At 37.3% G+C, this 19,866-nt stretch overlaps 1 protein-coding gene across 14 annotated transcripts in view; it reads right to left on the reverse strand.

Annotated features, from left to right (window-relative positions):
* DLGAP2 (DLG associated protein 2) overlaps positions 1-19,866 on the reverse strand; it is a 451,519-nt gene that overhangs the window by 66,744 nt on the left and 364,909 nt on the right. For all 14 annotated transcript variants that reach the window (XM_015621029.2, XM_015621018.1, XM_015621017.1 and 11 more), the window contains one exon: positions 5,660-5,871. In XM_015621029.2, the coding sequence (XP_015476515.2) occupies positions 5,660-5,871 (212 nt within the window). The remainder of the gene's footprint in view (positions 1-5,659; positions 5,872-19,866) is intronic.

Here is a 19,866-nt window from a genome sequence, read left to right on the forward strand (position 1 = left end):
CCTCAGAGACTCTGAGTAGATGCTACTACACTACAGGGCCTCAGAAAGCTACTAATGAAGTGTGTAATGAGGCTTTTTAGAGTCAAAAGATTGAGGGGAAAAAACCCAAAGATAAATAAAAAGCATATAAAAGATGAAGGTTTCTATTCTAGTGATTTTCCTCATCTCTTCTATTCAGAATATTTCTCAGGAGCGGCTTAAAAAACATTCCTAATTTAAAATCTAGAAGAGTTAATGGCAAATTGTAGTTTACCTTAAAAATTAAAAGAGGCTTGGATCACTGGTGCACAGCAATGTATAATGTTGAAAGAGGACATTAATTTCTCTAGCAAGGAAGGTGTGCTTCAACTCTCAGTCTGTGACATTTTTGCAGCACACCCACTTCCTCACATGTGCACATTTACCCAAAGCCTTTCCTGGGTATGCTTGCCAAGGGGTGTGTCTCAGGAGAAATACACACAAATTTATTTGGCACTAAAGAATAATGGAGTCTTCACTGTCCTGAGCAAAGATGGATGAAAACCCACAGGGCTGGTCTTATGCATTGCTTCCAAACTTCTCTTCTGGCTTTAACTTTCTCATGTTGTAAGCATGTTATGGTTAGCACAAATGGTTGCAAATGGATTTTTTTTTTTTTTATTTTTTTTTTTATTGGAGATTTCCCATATGTCTTGGAGGAGCCTGTGTTGTTCCATGATTCCTGCTGAGCCAAGGGGTCTGGCAGCTAAGTGCTGTCAGATCTGGTTGTGGTTTAATCCCCTTGCTGTGTGCTTTGACAAGAGTTTTGATTCCATAATAAAGTCTGCAAAACAGAACATGTGGACATGCCTTGGATTAACAGTCCAGATAAGCATTAAGTTAGTGTGGCCATGGATGGATGCAATCTCTCACTCTAAAAAGAGGGAGAGCAGTGAAAGGTCATTCTTTTGCTCTGGTTTACTATAAACCCAGAAAACATGACAACCATTTCAGGTTTTAGACATATTAGCTTACAATACTGAATAAAGTGCTTTGTGTTGAGGTACCAAACTGTGAGTAAGAGGGGCTGAAATATGGACATACATCATGCTCTTCAGGTGTGCTATGGGTGTAAACAACCTACAAAACAAAGATGTTAAACATCTGAGGAAGGCACAGATGCTCTCTCTCTGTGAGAGTGATTCATAATTTAAGATACTCATTTCATACAGTGGCCAAAATCTGGCAGAGGATTAAGTGAAAAACTTAATCTTGGGTTGTCAAGACAACCTGAAGTAACACTGATATTGTACTGTGGTAGTTTGCCAAATAATTTGTACTATGGCAGATTTCCTTCCTCATTGAAACACTACATTTTTGTACCACCTCTGTGCTCACACATCTTTCTGTCTGCCCACCCATAAGCTAAAGGTGTCTGGACTACCAGAAACAGAAAAGTCTGCCATTCGAGGTTTACAAAACAAAAGTACACATTGCTGTCATTGAATTTATTTTACTGTAGTTTAACCTATTTCATCTTCATAGTTTCCTGTGAGTCACTTCAGAGCATAATGGAAAACTTCAGCACAGCATGACTCCTCATTTGTGTGAGTGATACCAGTATGATCTTCAAATAGAGCATATTTACTTTGGGCTAAATGCTATTGTTATCACTTTTGACTAAATGGTGAGATGGTTTTCAGAGTCGTTCACAACACTTCAAAGAGGAGATACTGAAAATGGAATTTTCTATTTCTACAGTATTATTCTGTTCATTTACATAATCAGTATATTAAGTACATTTTCCCTGAAAACAAAAAGCATCAAATAACTGTATTATCTTCAGTTTTTCAGAATTGCTCTCCTATTTCAGAGTACAAAATTCTTGTTTTATTTTCAGCTTTGTTTTCTGGATCCCAGTGCCTCTGTTGCTTCCATCTCAGCTTTGCTTGGTTTTGTCATAAATACAGAAAAATGGCATTTACTAGGTTGGAAGGATATTCTTACAAATCATGGGGGTCAGTCCCTCTTCCAGAATTGCACAAAACTTATTTAGGACAGGGATAGACACTCCCTTTGTTTCAGCTATCCATTCCATAAACTGTTCAGTTGTTTTGATCTTTAATGTAAGTGAAAATGCCTAGCAGTTTATTTACAAACTACTGCCTTCCAACACAGTTTAACTTCATCATCAGTAGCATCACAGTGCAGCAGAAAACAATGGACTGAATAGGGTTTGCATTTCACTTCTAGTATAGCAAAACTGACATCTGAACACTTTTATATAATCAATAGTGAAAAATAATTAAAAATATATATAAAAATTAACTTTTTTTTTTTTCCCGCAGGGCTACTGGGAGTCAACATAGTTTGCACATTAAATAGGACTTCTGGCACCATTCCAAGAAAACAAAAAGTTGAAAGGAAGCAGATTCAGGTATGTGTCCTGTCTCCCTCTCAGCAAGTCTGATTGCATTATAATTTGCTCAAATGCAATTTCCTAATAATTCTAATAAATTATACTGGCCTTCAACTTGATGTTATTGGTCTAAGTAATGCAACATACTATTTTGGTTTTTGAAACATAAAGAAAGAATTTAAATTCATTTATCTTCAGTGAGCCGTCTAGATACCTAGGTGCATTTAATTTTTGAAAAGTCCAGAAAAAAATTGAGCCCCCTTATGCTATAGCTATACTAGGAAATAAGCCAGGTCCATTACCTGACCCTTTGTCCAAGCTTTCTTATCCTACAGTGGGAGTGGCTGCATCCAACAGAGCAGGTCCCTGAACCATGCCTTGGCAGTGTGCAGTGGTGACACAGGTGGCCCAGGCTGGAGGTGGTGGAGTGTATGACCTGCTTTTGTCAGCTTTATAAACCAGCACTGGCAGACTATGCACTTCCACTTCCTCACTCCCCAGCTCAGACTAAAATATGCTCCCTTCCAAAAGCTACCTAAAAGATATTATTTCAGAATTTTAATGCTTCTATTATATAATTTACATTTATCTATTTGTATTTATTTATTCAGGTGCAAATATGCATTTTTATTGTTTAGAAACTTTTAATATTCAATTTGCTGAATCTTTGAGCAACACAAACCAGTAAAATAGGGTTTACTTTTGTTGAGGCATAAACAGAATTTAAATGGGGAACAAAGACCTTGCAAAGATGCCTAACAATACTCAGAGGAGAAACACACACATGTCAAACATCTGTTGAAGGTTAACTGAAGGCTGCTCTAATTTTCATTTTATCATATTCAGGATAGTGATGGAAAACTAGGCTTTTTCTTATGAAATCCATCTACTTTTGTTTTGCAGCCAATAAATATTTTTATACTGCTGCCAAAACTATCAATATTCAGCTTTTATTGCAAGTGTATTTGTGCTCTGGCAGACCCCAATTTGAGCTACCCTGTCACCCCAGCAGAGGACTAAGAGAATTAAGCCCCCATTTTATTTCTGTGCACTAGCTCCCTGCATCTGGGTAAACAACCTAAAAAGCCAGATAATGCAGCTGACATCTTGAATTATGTAATTTCTCATAACACATGCCAGAAATGATATTCAGCCCTGCTACACATGAAGGAATGCTGTTCAAAGCCCTGGCTTCTGGTTCAGCAGCGTGATGAGTGGTACAAATGGTGCTGGGTTTGTAGTGGGGATTACTGAGCCATGCTGTAGGAGGAAGGAAGGCTCCATAACCATTATCTATTGTTATATCCTTCATAGGCATCCACCAGACAGAAAGGCAACCACAGTGACAGGGAGATAGATATACTGGGAGGAGATGGCTTGTGGTGAAAACACAAGTTTAGCATCAGCACTTAGTTTTTCCGTGCAGTAAGTAATTTTCTGTCTGCCTTAGGATTGCTGAAATCTGCAGATTTTTGCAAGAATGGCTTACAAGAACCAGAATAGTTGTCACATTTCTGCTTGAAGTCCACTGGAAAAACCCATGAATGTTAGGCTGGCAGATTCAAGGTGTTGCCCTTCAGCTTAAGGAAAAAACTGAGGACTTGAAAGATATCTGTCAACAGGAGCAGCCTGGCTGCTCAATTATTCTTAGTCCAGTGCTAGTGACAAATTTTCAACAGAACCCCTAATAACATTTTACAGTGTTACAAAAGAGCTTCCTCCCTATCTAACTCGTTAGTGGTAACTATGCCAGGAAATCCTCTGGGGCCATGAACAAGCACAGCTGTCAACCCCAGTACATGAATCAGCATGCACCCGTGCTTTAATCAATTAAATTTTGAGTGGTGTGTTTGCAATACATGGAAAACCAACAGAAGATACAACATTTGGTACTGGCCTACTAATAAGCACTTGCCTTCAGGATTTAACATATCAGGAATACTTGAAATACATTCCTTATTTGAATATGTATGTTTAGTTATGTTTAGTTGCTGTCTGAATCTGTTTATAAGCTGTTGGCACCAAGACCTGTCACACACTAGAAAATTTGTGCTGCTACCCAGATTCCCTTGTGGAAGGCCCAACCATATCTGGAAACAAAGAACAGCATAGAATGTATTTTATTTGGTCTAAGTGTTTGGAAAGTTAGAACAATGTCTAAGAAAATAATTCAGTTTGTGGCACAAATGAGGTAAGTCATACCCTCCAAAACTGAGATGACTGCAACCAAAGTGTCCCTGGGAATGATTCCTGGCCTACAACAGTGCCCAGAACCCAGCCAGGCAATGGCTGGGACAGCACAAACTCTTCAATAATAGTGAAAGTTGGTGGCTTTCTTGCAGATAGCAAGGTAAATAATTCAATTTAATTAAGCCAAAAGGATTTTTGCCTAGGGTTTTTGTTTTATTTTATTAAAAGGTGAGTCACTGCAGTAAACCATATGGTATTACCTACAGAACAATAAACAACACTTGGTCAAAGGTTTCACTCTTAATTTTTTCAGTCTGTATTCCAGTGAAAAGCCATGAAAAACAGCCAGACGCATTAATAGAATCTGAAAATTCTAAATTAGGCTACCACTTTGAAACTCCCCTGACAAGTATATTTACAGTTTACTTATAAAATGATATATTGAAAAGATAAAAAGGAGAGGAAAATGAAGATCTACTGGAAAACATATATAGCTGTGTATTTCTGTGTAGATTTAAGATTTGCTTTAGTTATTTAATAGGACATATTGTAGGTAGCATGAATGGTAATATGAATGAAAAATAACCCAGTCAAACAAAATCCTCCACAATGTGTTTAAATGACTGTGATACGGTATAGCTGATACGTAAAGCATTACACTGATAAAAAAAGGTGTAAAATACCCAAAATATGGTACAATTATATATTTAATGTTATATTTAGTATAGAATAGAGTATATTTTCTATTTCAGAGAAAGCAATAAAATAACAAAAAATTATAATATAAACCAATCCTTCTAGAGAAGAAAAAAAAAAACAGAACTTTGAACTTTTGGCATAAAATATGTATATATTTAATTCAGTAAATATAAGAAACTCATTCAGAAGTAGAAGGTTTATGTCACAGATGGAAGAAGATGGCAGGTTTTCATCCAGTAACCACAAGAAACTGCAGCTAAGTTAAAATTAAGCCAAAAAAAAACCTTTTACACTTGGATATTTTTTTCCTATGGAAGCTGACCATTGCCCATAAGACACAAGGAAAAGTTATCCAAGTCATGACAACTTCCAGAAAGGTGTAGTGAAGCTTACTTTTGATGATCTCCAAGTGGTCTTTGCCCAATGGATTTTAATAATGACTCTGGTCGAACTGTTAATTTTGGCGATGTCTTGGGGCTAGTATCAGAATCTCCACTTTCTTCATCTCCCATGGCCTTAATGTAGCTCCCACTTCTCATTCTTCTGCACGGGATCTCTTCATCTTTCCCACCAGCTGGGTATCCTCCCCATTCATCCTGAGGTACCTAACAGAGACCATAAAACACACACACAGAATGTGCTTTATTCTTTTCACGTTTAAATACTTCTTTCCATTTTTCACTTTACAAAGACAAGTAATGATTTTTTTATTATTATTCAGAAACAGATAGCTTATAAAGAGATTTCTAAGAACCTGAAGAATTTGCCATTTAACTTCAGTTTCAGAGTTGGAAATTTTCAGTTTATAAATGTTAGTACCCAAGGAACAATGAAGCCATGGATTGTGAGCTGAGCTGCAATATCTATTTGTAGACATACTCTAAACTGCAGGAAGCAGCTTAGAGATGCACATAGATTTTCATCTGATATAAATAAGTTAATCAAGTATCTCAGACCTAAAACTCATTGAAAGCAGAGCACTTTGGGGTTTATTACCAAGAGTCCTTATAAGGGGCTTTCAGGGAGGTGAATGGCATAACTAAGATAAACTAAGCCATGATCCTGGCATAAATGGATAGGATTATGATTTAGGACAAACTTCTGTGGAAAAAAAAAGAAAAAGTGGTAATTTGTCTTTTTTTCTATTTAGAAACTGCAAAATAGTTGATAGAGACTGTAATACATCAGAAACGCAACCAGTTAAATAATCCATGTTAATAATAATGTTAATAATGTTAAACCAGTTAAATAATGCAGGGTTGCATTTGCTATTATGCAGTTCAAGTGGATTTCCAAATAGTAAAATTGGTAGTCAGATAATCCACAGTTGGTGGATGGAAATCTCTCTGCACCACAAATTACCAAAGAATTGAGCAGGATTGGATTCTTCAATCCAAAGTGAAATCAGCCTTGTTTTAACACTTATGATTAAACACAGCAAGCCTGTCTCTGCCAGTATTGCTTTTTTAAAATTTTTCAAAAAAATTAATCTTCCAAGCTGCTGAGTCCTCTGGCTCTAATCCAGAAACACACTTATGCATTTATTTAGTTTAAAGGATATAGGCAACTCTCTGAAATGCATTATAAGGACTCATGCTTAAAAAAATAGGATGTGACAAAGTTCATCAGTGGACCAAGGCTGATGCTCCTGGCAGCATCAAAATCTTTATTAATATTATTATTCCAACTATATTAAGCAGTTTAATGTGTTTATTTACCTATATACTATAAGTCTGAAATCTCAATTAAACGTATATTTAGTAGTTTCTGCAAAGCAGGATGTCTAATAAAGATTTTCATGTCAAACATATCTGAAAGCTTCTACAGACAGTGTTCACTGTAGAGCTGAAGTGAATCCTCCCATTGGTTTCAGTAGTCTTGGGGACTGGGTTTAAACAACTAACATGATCTGCTTGCCATCTTTATGGCCCTTTCAAGACAGACAAATTAACCATGCATAGCAGGTGAACAGACCTGGGGCTTTGAGTCCTAAAAAGGGATTAAGAGAGCAATGAAGCTTTAAAAAGTGGTGAACAAGTAAAAATAGAGACATGAAATTAAAAATACCAAGTTCTAGACAGAAAAAAATATGACTGAAGTCAAATAAGAAGAGATTAAATAGATTGCACATATCAGAAAAATTTTAGCGATAGCTATCAGAGAAAAAAAAGAGTCATGTTCTTATACAAAGTAATAGGACAGAGCATAAATCTAAGTGAAATATGGTTTAGATCATGCAAAGAAACAAACTTTTCACATTATTCAGCTTTGGATGGTGATTGGAAAGGAAGCAGCAAAAATCTTCCCAAACTTGAAGTCTGTAAGCATGACACATCATTCTCACTTTTTTTCTCAGACCTAGTATGTATAAGATTAATGTTGCAGGAATGGTTTTTATGATTCTATGACACCTAAAAGTCTTTTACAAATTTACAAATAGTCATAGTAGACATAGCCAGTTGTTTAAAATACTAAAAATATATATATTTAATTTAGCATTTTTAATCTACAGCTGACAACATTAACAACTGTAAAAATCTAAATTAGAGAGTTATTTTATTATTTGATATCATAGAAGCATACTCTTATTTTTATATCTTCTTTATCAAATGTAGTCAGAATGGATAAAGCCAAAATCCAAATGCTGAAATAGCAGTTACTGGCATCTACATTGGCCCACTTCAAGATATACTATTCAATTTTCAGTACTGAAGCTGAATTATCATGTCTTAATATTATTTTCTAAAAAAAAAAAAACACAAAGAACCTCATAACTTTTTCATAGAATAATTATTTTGGCTTGAAACTTCTTTCCTTCATTTTAGTTCAAAGATAATTAAATAGAAAGTTTAAAAAGACGTTGATCAGTAACCTTTTACTTACTCAAATGCAGAAAATGATTACTTTCTCAACTTTATTTTGTCTGAAATTCCATGTTCAAATAGCAAGATAAGGACTGGATTTAAATGAGTACAACACAGGCTTGTTTGTTGATTGAAGTTGCAATCTTATTTTAAAAGATAGGAATGACTGATTTTGTACATTAAAGTATCTAAAAAATTAAGCTTCTTCACTGTGATAAAGACAAATCTTACATTTATGTGCTTTACTGTTTCTGTTGATTACATTTCCTTTGCTGTCTGTATTCATAAGTTATATGTATTCACATAACAGCTAAAGACCAAAGCTAAAAACTAAAGAAGTCCTGCTCCATTTGTGTGTGTGATGTGCTCATGGTACATGAGGCAACAAGAATCCCTTTTTAATCAGACCAACTCACTGGTAATCACAGAAGCATTTAGGGTTGTTACAAAATTATTCACAAATAAAGTATCTGGTTTTTGTTGGGTTTTTTTTTGCCCTTAAGCCATTCGAAGGAGCACAATACAATGAACACAGTGAAAATGCTTCTGGAACCTGGTGAGGAAGTTTGACCATGTGTTCTCTCAGAAGGTTTCATCCAGAGCTTTGGAGAACAGCTGGAGTCTATTTGCCATCTTCAAAATAAAAACAAACAAACAAACAAAAATTGTTTTTCCTCACAGACTGAGACCAGAAGCAAAATTTGAGTCCCAGTTCAGCCTAGTTCTTTCTTCATTTACTTGAGTTCATAGGTTAAAACTTGGAAAAACCTTTTCAAATCCAGGCCATCTCAAACCCCAACATAGCTTTAAAGGAAAGCAAAAGCATTATATGAGTGCAGGAAAGATTTTTATTTTGAAATATTAACAAAAATATTTAACATCGTGCATGAAGGTCATTAAATATACACCTTCCAAAATGTGGCAAGGGCTTTGCAACTTGCAGAAATTCTATCTTACAATAGTTACCAGCCCCTGAAATTCCCATCTGCAGGGCTTGCAGCTGCTAATTTGGAATAATTACCCTAATTATCTACTTACATACAGTGATGAGTACTGATATTTATAATGTCTAAAAAGGCCTTCCTTCTGTTCTAGATGTTAACATGAATCCTTGTATATGTAGTTTCTATCCACAGAGGAGTTAGACTGCATATTACCATATGAATTCCCTTTTGCAAGAACAAGTGTCTGACAAGGTCTGGCTGCTGATCTGGTTGCAACTATCAGAGAGAATGATGAGTCTCCTTTATAAATATCATTCACTGTTGCTGCAAAGAGCACCGGTTTCAGAAAATTTGACATCTTTCAATTATCCATCTGCTGACATATTTTGATATCTCCCGTTACTCACCTAGGGTCAATTTTAATAAAGCACTTGGTATCTAACACTACATGTCTTGAAGCTGAACTGAGAGTGAATTCACTCTAACACTACATGTTTTGAAGCTGAACTGAGAGTGAATTCCAGAACTTTAGGAAGGATCCTAAATTCCCCATAAAGGCATTTAGGAGAGTTAGTACTTTCAAAGCAGCATACAAAGGGTCCATCTAGTTAGCACTTAAAATGTAAAGCACAAACAAAATCTCAAAAAGTTCTCCTTTCTTGGACTTACTGTATCTAATTCCAGGTAGCAGGAAGGCCTGTTATTTCTCTGTCAGATCCTAAAATCATCACCTGAAGAAAAAAATTTTGTTTGTTTGTTTGTTTTTGGTTTGTTTGTTTGTGGGTTTTTTTTTTTTTTCAAAGAACAGCAGCCTTATTCTTTCCTTCTATTATGAAATAGTGGAAGTGGAAGACTTTCTTGGTCACCTTCTAATCAATAATGTTTGGAGAGCTCAGGAAGAAGAAGACCAAAGGCTCATAAATAAACTGTTATGCTCTCCTCCTCTTTTTGTCACTCTCAGCCTTTTCATTAAACACTCACAGATTGCCTGGGGAGGGCTGGTTAGGAGAGAGGGATCCATTTATATTAAAGGGTGTGATGCAGCTTCGTGATCAGCCATTTACCTGAAAAGAGGGAGCTTAGTTATAGCCCCTAGGCCAAGCACTCACGTGAATTTTATGTAAAATTGTGGAGCCTCTTAATAAAGAAAGTGTTTTTGCTCCAAACTGATGTACATCCTGCTGCTCAGAATGCAATTCAGAGAACTGAGATGATTGTGTTTGACCTTCTATAAGCTACAAGAAAAAAACAAATTGTCATTTTCACAGTAGGTATTCTAGAAACTTTGTTACTATAAAAACAAATTTCCTTGATTTAGATGAAATGTCACTATTCTTGTTCTTTGTTAGAAGTTCATGCCTTAAAATACTCCTTACTACTAATATTTTGGCTAAATACCTAGCCATGACCAGTTAGTGGCCATGAAAGTTATGATTTCTGAATTTTATTCTAAATCTTATTTCTATCTCACTTTTATAGAAATTGTACATATTTGTCTGAGAAGAGTTCTTATTTTTCTTCTTTTCTAATATGTTTTACAGTGTGTTTTAATTTGATTGAAATGGACCAAGCTGCCCAGATAAGTAGCTGAATCACCACCCCTGGAGGTATTTAAAAGACCTGTAGATGTGGTGCTTAGAGACATGGTTTACTGGTGGGCTTGGCAGTGCTGAGTTAACAGCTGGACTCAATGACCTTAAACACAATTTCCAGTCTAAATGATTCTGTGTTTCACTTCTTCCTGTTGAATGTTCTGATTGAGTGCTCAGACCAGAAGAGACAGAGGAAGGATTTTGGACCCCTAACTGGACTTCAACAGTAAGTCTGTCCCCTGATTCTCAGAAAGGAAAAACAACAGCATGTTGTTAGGGAAAACAGGGATGGGTTTAACAAACTATAATAAATCATGGATTTGCTGAGGTTGGAAGGGACTCTGGAGGTCAGCCTTCTGCTCAAAGTATGGTCAGGTACACCAGGTTGCCCAGGAATTCTAAAAAGAAGGTGAAGGCCTTGAGGGGAAGCCATGTGAGGAGCAGCTGAGGGCACTTGGTCTGTTCAGCCTGGAGGAGACTGAGGGGAGACCTCACTGCAGTTACAGCTTCTTGTGAGGGGAGGAGGAGGGGCAGGCACTGATCTCTTCTCTGTGGTGACAGTGACAGGGCCTGAGGGAATGGCCTGAAGTTGTGCCGGGGGAGGTTTAGGTTGGATGTCAGGAAAATGTTCCACACCCAGAGGGTGGTTGTGCACTGGAACAGGCTCCCCAGGGAAGTGGTCACAGCACCAAGCCTGACAGAGCTCAAGGAGTGTTTGAACAATGTTCTCAGGCACAGGGTGTGACTCTTGGGGATGCTGCTGTGCAGGGCAGGGAGTTGGACTCATTGGTCCTTGTGGGTCCCTTCCAGCTCAGGGTATTTAGTGACAATTTGGCTGTGTCCAGTCGGGTTTTGAATATTTACAAAGATGAAGACTCCACAACCTCTCTAGACAACCTGTTCCAATGTTTGACTACACTCAGAGGGAAAAAAGCTTTACCTTATACCTTATGAGAAATAGGTAACCTAAGCCCCCTAAAACTAATTCTAGGAATGTGAATATCTAATCTTGTATCTAGGCAATACTGATGACAAAACTGGAACAAACAATGAAATATTCATTCTTCTGGATTTTGACCATTGTTAATTTGATTTTTTTTTTAGTTTATTTCAGTTTAGGGTTTAGCTAAAACAGTCAAAATGGCAACCACCATTGACATTTCAAAACAGACCTGCTCCTGTTGTTCCATCCACTTCTACAGCATTTTCTCACAGCTTCCAGAATTTTAAAGATCTTCCATGACTAAACTGCTGATCTGCTTAAAACTGCTGATTACTTTACTATCTAAAACAAAACTCTTCTAAATAAAGGGCTTCAGCTGAGGGAAATGACTATCACTTCTTCATATTTCTCATTCCCAAAGGTTAAAGTGAGGATTACCTACCTCATAGGAGTTCTGTAAAATTTAATAAGCCTGCTGGTATAAAATCAACTGAAATATTGATTTTTACCTAAATCTTATTTTAGTAATACAATTTTCACATTTTACTAGAAGCAGAAATGTCTGCACATGGAATTAGACTATACATGATGTTAAGACGGACAAGATATGAAACACTCTGTTGGAGTGTAAATTTTTTAATTTTATGCTTTCTCAACCTGACCAAGAAGATGACACAATCTGAAATGTAGGTAAGATGTTTTCTCTTAGATCACATCTTCAAGAGCCTCAGAAAAACAGCCTTTGTGCACAGCTGCAAGCAGATGAAAATAAATGACAATCTTGGAGAGCAGACAGCAATGGTTTTTTGCAATGTTAGAAAGTTTCCCTGGTATTACAGTGGGAGATGGGAGCTGGACCTCCTGTGTTTTCAAAAATTTCACTCAAGATGGTGCACCAAGCAATTGTAAGAATATTTTTCTGAAGTTAATGGCACTAAGACATTTCCCTGTTTACTGTCTTTTGACTCTAGACCTGTTGCTCAGGATTTTTGCAGGAGGTAAGAATGCAGTATCTGAAAAGAGAAGTTTGTTTCCTCAGTAGCTAATCTTGTGTCTACAACACACCACAATTTCTCAGTGCACATTTTTGACTAGTTTCTTCTGTGTGGCCTTCTTTTCTCTCTTTTTTTTTTTTTTTCCTGATGTGCTGATTCATTGTGCAAAGAACATGTTTTTTTTTTTTTTTTTTTCCTGATGTGCTGATTCATTGTGCAAAGAACATGAATTATGCAATGAAGTCATTGAAAAATCTCTACAAAACATGCCAGGGACTCCTCCTCACCACTAACAATGTCATTCTTCATAATTATCTTTAATTTTCACATGCCACCCTCTACTCCTTGAACTTCTTGACAGCTCAGAAGCACAGAGAGTTCTTGAAGAATTCCCAAAGGTGTGTTGACATTGTCCATCAAGGCAGGAGCTAATTTGAGAAAACAAGAGTCATCTTTACCTCGCCAGCCATTCTCTCCAGGCTTTGCTCTGAACAGCCATAGTATTACAGAAAGGGGAAGGAAATAATGTAGATCCCAAGCAATATATGCTTTACATTGGGTTGAAAACGACTTCAGGAATTTGGGATTTAGTAATAATCTGGACACACATGCAGATCACAGAACACAAACATTCCAGCTGGGAGATGTTCAAATAGGAAAATCATTATTTATTGCCGGATTTTATTCCCTCATGTGGAGTTCCAAGCAAACTGCACTAAGCAATCCGTGAAGGAAAGATTCCTGCCCGGTATACTAAAATTGCTTCTGTGTTTTTTAAAGAACTGTGCTCTTTTTGCTTGAATATTGTTTTATAAAACATATCTCACAAGTGATGAATTAAAAACAACAAAAAAAATAAAACAATGTAAAAAGAAAAAAAGAAAAAAAGAAAAAAAGAAAGAAAAAAAAAAGAACCAGCACTATGTTTCCCAACTGATTTTCCAGGAACGATGTGAATTCTAATTTGAGGGTGTCTAAACACTGGAATTGGTGTTGTAAAGACTTTGTGGCTTTGTTTATACTATTTGGATGAAAGTGGGCCAAATTCCCACCCCATCACCATCTGTGCTTATGTTGATGGCACAGATCAGTGCCTGAAGTTCAGCCACCTGCAAACCCTCTGCTGTGTTGTTGGGTCTCTCTGGGACCCTCAGGATTCTGTGCTGTTTTGACATGGTGGAGCAAGGGGCTGTCAGACAGCAGCCATGGGCTTGTCCACACTGTGGGTGATTTTAGCCTGCTAAGCTCACTGAGATCTTATGCCAGAGCTTTGATGTAAGGTGAACTTGGACTGAAGGGAGGGCTTGGCCTGTACTTGCATGAGAACCTGTTTATAATCTCTCAATCTAAGAGACAAAACCAGCAGAGTTTCAACCAAGAAACCTGTGTTTCAGTTGGCTGCATATTTTCTTTGGTATGTGATCAATGACACTGCTTTGTGGTCAGCTAAAGCCACTTTAAAATTATATTACCATTAACTCCAGTGGGGCAGGTTTTTCTTGAGCAATATTCAACTTTTTAAGAAGTGCTAATGGTCAAGTGACCTAGAGTGCTACATGAAAAATTACCCTACAACATTAATAAGGATAAGTAAAGGTAAGAGTTCAGCTGAGCTGGTGAGTTGCTCCAGCTCACTGTGCTGCTGCACAAGGAGAGAGAAGGATGCAAATGATGTGGTGACTGCCTTAGGACTGGGTGAATACAGGTCAGTAAAGACTCACTGTCTTGCCTGGAGGTCGCTGCTCTGAAGCACTTCACTCCCATGCTGTGGAGCAATCTTTACATCTGAAAAAGTGGCTACTAGGAACACACCTTGGCCTGTGCTAAGTACTGAACTAAGAGTGCTCAGGAGGGAGTTTAGGAAAAAAAGCTAGCTTGGATGAAAAAAATACCTGAGACCTGCTGAGCCACATAACAGTATTGAGGATCAGAATACAGTGCCAAGGAAACCATCCTGACACTATATAATTTGATAGAATAGATGTAGCATAAGGTAGCAATTAATTTAGTAATGGAAATTCACAGAAACATCAAAGATCAAAACTTGTAACTTTGCATGCGTGCAACAACAAGTACCTTTTCTGCCAAGAAAGAGTTTGCACCCAGAGTTTATTTTCCTATATCTTCGTCTTTTTGGACCAGCTCATAGTAGCATATTTCTTGAAGTCTTTCTATAAATTGAATTAAATGCAAATTCAGCTAAAAACCAGCATCAAAAAAACCTAAACAGGATTGCAGCCTGTTTCTTACTACAGGTTTGTAAGGAATACTTGCTACAGGGAGTCAGGAATATACCTGCCAGCTGGGCTACCTGACTGACAGGCAGCAGACAAGGTCCAGAGGACCACAACATCAGCAAATGAAACTGACTACAAGTTTTTCTGAGTTGGGCAAGACTCCACAGACTATTTAAGGTTACAGAAATATAAAGCAAGAGAAAAAAAATGCCCATAAAAAGAAGAGAAGGAGAGGTGCTCCCAACAAACTTACAATGCACAGCACCTCTGAAAACACAGAAACTAAGGAGCAAGGTCTTCAGTGTTGCAGAGATATTATAAGGCTAGAGAGGGATGAACCTAAAAGGCAGCATATTGAGGGTAACTCAGAAAGTGACCTGTAGTAAACAGCATCATATTTAATTGAAGCAAAAAAATTATATCACTTTTTTTTTTTCAGTTTGTTACAGGTCTGCTACTGAAAATCAGTATGTGTCTTTAAAACACAAATATTTTAAAGGCTATTTAGTAGCTGTATTTGCCTCTCATGAATTTTTTCTGATTTAAAGTAATGATTGACATAATTTTTTGAACAGTTAAGTCCAGATGACTGCAATTATCTACCTTCCAGAGCAAAATAAGTATTTTTTCCCTGTCTATCGATTATGTAATGCCTATCCACATACCTTTCAAAAAGTGTTTCCCTACCAAAGTACCATGAAACTTGTCCAGCTATAACTTTTTATATATAACAATGAGCTATTTAGATACATTTGCAATTCCACTTTAAAAAACAAGCTTTAAGCACAGAATTGTAAGATGGCCAAACCCAGAAAAGACCAAAACAAAACAAAAAGACAAAGCAACATTTGTGAATACTTCACCATTTTTAGTCACCTCCTTGCAGGAAAAATGGCATGGACTGCTCAAGAGAGGAGCTAGGTCTGCCCTAGGCAGCCAGCCTGTGCCCTAGGAGAGTGTGCAGTCATTACAGCCCCAAGGGTGTGTTCCTGGAAGTCTCCTTTGACAGATGGCCTGACTGTACAGAACAGTAAGTTACTCCTGTATGAAAACTTCTTCAGAACCAGTGACACCTTTGAGTAACAACTGCAAAGGTCAGCCTTCAGCTTCAGTGAAGTGAACATTGAGAAACAACTTCTAACATCGTAAAGGAGGACAACTCCCCCTGATTAAAGGGCAGTGGGATCATGGCCTCTCTTTTCTGCTCATGTTACATTCCACAGTAACAGGGACATTTTCAGGCAGCTTTAAGAAAATACTAACTCTGAACTCTTTCTGCTCTTCTTTGAAAAAAAGTTTCAGTAATTAATTTCATCCAATATGAGGATTCTAGTACATGGGCACGGAAGCAGTGCACTGTATCACTGATTAACACAGGAATTCAAGATACCAGGGATTTAGGACAGCTGTTTGGCCAGAGCTTTGCTTTAGAATATCATTGATTGAATGTATTTATTTAATTTATTTTTTTTAAAATATTTTTTCCCCTTGGGACGGGTATGTAAGTATTCTGGGATTTGTGATACACAAACCCATCAGCATTCTGTAAATACAGGGAAGTGTAAGCTTTATTACTCCTTTTTGTTTAATGATCCACAAGATGTTGCAGGCTGACATTAACACTGTGGATAATAGGGCAAAAACTGTCCTTTCATTTCCCTTATTGTCTGGGCACTACCTGTCTGTCTTGCTCATCTCCACTGCAGACTGGGAGGGTATAGGGGTGGCTGAGACATCCTTGTGGGACTGTAATGGGCTGTAGAACACCAAATGGTGCAGTGTTTCTCCATGCTGATTTAAGATGCAGACTGCCCTGCTACCCTACTGTCTATACTAGCTTTTCCTGCTGTGGAAACAACCCAGTTAATTCTTGAGTGGTGGCTGGTCATAAATCATTGTGAAAGCAGCGTGGGTGATAGTGATTTGGATGTATCAAAACTCTGCTAGCTCTGGCTAGCTCCACAGTGTGCACTCACTGGTAGAGGATTGGATGTAGTTTCTGTAGCTCTTGCAAGGGTTTTATGTCCAGCAAACAGATACAATCTAGTTTCACTAAAACGAAGTGCTGAGGAAAGTGCATTGAGTTCAAATCCATCTATCCTTGCAAACTAGAGGGAGAGTACAAAGCAATGGTGTGCCTCACAAAGGCAGCAGTTTCATTTATGGGAATCTCTATTGTCACCAGCAGAGTTCCTGGGAAAATGTAACTGCGGGCTTAAGGCCTATTCATCCATTAGCTTGTCCTCAAAGGTTTTCTCCACATAGCCTTAACTTAAACCAGCAAAGAGCCTTGTTGAAACTGCTGTTTTTTTCTTTTTCTTTTTAAAGAGACCAACTCTGTGCTTTTCTTTCATTCTGTAGAGTACACAGCTGACATTATTATCCACACACTTAGCAGTGCCTCGGCTGTAACCGATGACGCTCGTACTTAAATGCACTAGGAAGACAGGAGTGGGTTGAAGCCATTTTTAGAATAACATGCTATTTCCTTTTTTAGTGCTGACTCATTCACTGTACCTTGTGGTATGTTTACCCCAACTGCTTGCTGCTTTGGAGGTTGTTGAATGGGTGAGGAAGGAATATTAATCAGTGACACATCGCACTTTGCTCCAGAACTACAGTCTTGGTGTGTGTGATGCCCTTGCCTATCTTTTTGCTCTATTGTAGGAATTATTTTTCTTTAACTAGCATTCAAAGTTATTTCAGTTATGGAAACCGTAAGTGACTCTTTTGTGCATGTAATTTCAGCACAGTTATCTAGTTCATATCCTTTTTTTTCTGTTAAAAATCTTTGCTCCTTGCTAGTACTCATATCAGAATGGAATTAATCAAAGTCATTGCACTGTACACATGTGAAACCTAATTAGCCAAAACAGCTGATGAAGACAGAGGAGATCTCTCAGCTCATTTATCTTTTTCTTAACAAATTTTATATTAAAATTACTTGGAAAACAGTAGCAGCCACTATAGCTAAAACTATACAAAAATGTGCATTATTGCATGTGAGTTCTACTTGGGCTGTTTTGCCTGCTGAGTGATGTGGCAAATTGTTTGGTGCCCAGAAATGCACTGAAATGCTCGATTTGTCTGCATTTAAAATAGAAATTAAAGGCCCATACGTAATTCCTGTAGCTAATCATTCACAAGATGTAGTCTGATAAATGCTTTGAGTGTACAGTTACAAATGGTTGCCCTCTGCTCTTGAGGTGGTAGTTGATCAACTGAGTGACATTTCAGCCCTCTCAAATGAGTTTCTCACTCTTCTCCTCTTCCTTGTCCCTGCAGGTTCCCATCACCTCCACTGTAGAAGGAGTGATGCAAATCTGATCTAGGTTTATACAGCTTTATTTCAATTAATTTAGTTCTCTCAAACCATCCACTTTATGACTGATGACCACCCCTGCTTGAAAAAGGCATGTTGACTGAATCATCTCTGACTTACAACACTACACTGCCAGTCCAAGGAGATGCCTCAGCTGCAGGAACTCTATGTGGAGAAGGAAAAATGAAACCCTAAAAGATGAGCCTTAAGAGATTAAGCTTGGAGATTTACCAGCTGAATGAAATAGCTGCTTTCAACTCTAGGACATGACTGAAGCATATAATGAGTAGACACTTTCAAAATCCCTTGTCTCATCTCCTGTTTCCAGGCATTTGTTAGTTTGATGGCAGCTTCCTTCTTAGAAAGAAAATTCCTGTATTCACTCTTCAGAATTCCAGTTTGAAGGAGAAGAAACCCAGTAATTATGGTGGAAGACAAAGTGGAAGCCCAGAAACATAAGCCAGAAAACAGTCTCAAGCACAGGTCTAAGACTGCCATGGTCTTTCAGTTTGAGATTCTGCATATCAAAAGTCTCAGCAGAAAACAGAAGTAGAAATAATTCATGCAGATACTGAAAAAAATAATAGGAAGAAAACCAATAGATAGAAAAATGAGTTGGCTACTGAGAAAGCTCATATAACTAGGTAGTAGTTATATGAGCCATATATATAAATAAATTGATGATATGAATATATAAACATTTTTTTTTCTTTTTTGTTCTGAGGTATGCTTGCTTAACTATTTGTGTGTTTATTGAAGGGCTATAATTTCACAGCTTTATTTTAAAAATAATTAAAAATATATAGCTGAAATCAGTCAGGACAAATGTATTTAATATAACTTTAAAAACACAGACCCTGTGAAAGGCCTTGGGGTTTTATGCTAAACTGTTCACTTGTGTACCTCAGGGAAGTCTCCTGCTGCACATCAGCTTCATAATCCCATGAATTCTCATTGCCATCTACTTTTGAGCACGGCAGCAGATTCTCCTGGGCAGGGATTCTGATATGTTTTTCTACCTTTCTTAGTTTCTGAACCTAATGATTATTTTTATCCAATCATTATACAGTGATGCTGCTTACATTGCCATAAGAAAAGTTAAATATCCCTCCTCAGTTTTTCAGATAGAGCAACTGAAGTGTACAGTAATTAGCAAATTACATTTCCTGGGTCAGAGAGAAAGTTTGTGGCAGAGCTAATAATGGGACATATTTCTGACCTTAATGATTTTATTGTGAGAGCTCAACATACCTGAAAATAGAAGTTTCAAAACCAAGCACTTAGTTATGACATTGACAGAATGGAGTCCCCTCAATTTTTTTGCTGGCCATGGGCTAGTGAATAAGCCAGCCTCTCAGTCTGAAGGATATCTATGCTCTGAATGGCATATTCTGATATGATGAAACAAGTTTTATTATAATATTTTATAATGAGAATATTTCTGTTATAGAATTCCTTGTATCATTGCTTTGGACACAAGTATAGATTCCTTGTGGTAGTAACTAAGCACTTGAGTCTTAACACATTTCCATTATGGGATCCCTGTAAATAGAGAATGGGTACTATCCCATTTTTAAAGGGTCTTAAAAAACAAAGACCACAAAGTAGCAAAAGATTTGAATTCCCATCTCCTAGATTTTAAGGTGGATAAACCTTCCTAATTACTGAATGAAAATTCCTTTCTGTAGTAATCCTAATTCACA

The sequence above is a fragment of the Parus major genome, chromosome 3 (genome assembly GCF_001522545.3).
Source record: "Parus major isolate Abel chromosome 3, Parus_major1.1, whole genome shotgun sequence".
NCBI classification, from domain to species: domain Eukaryota; kingdom Metazoa; phylum Chordata; class Aves; order Passeriformes; family Paridae; genus Parus; species Parus major.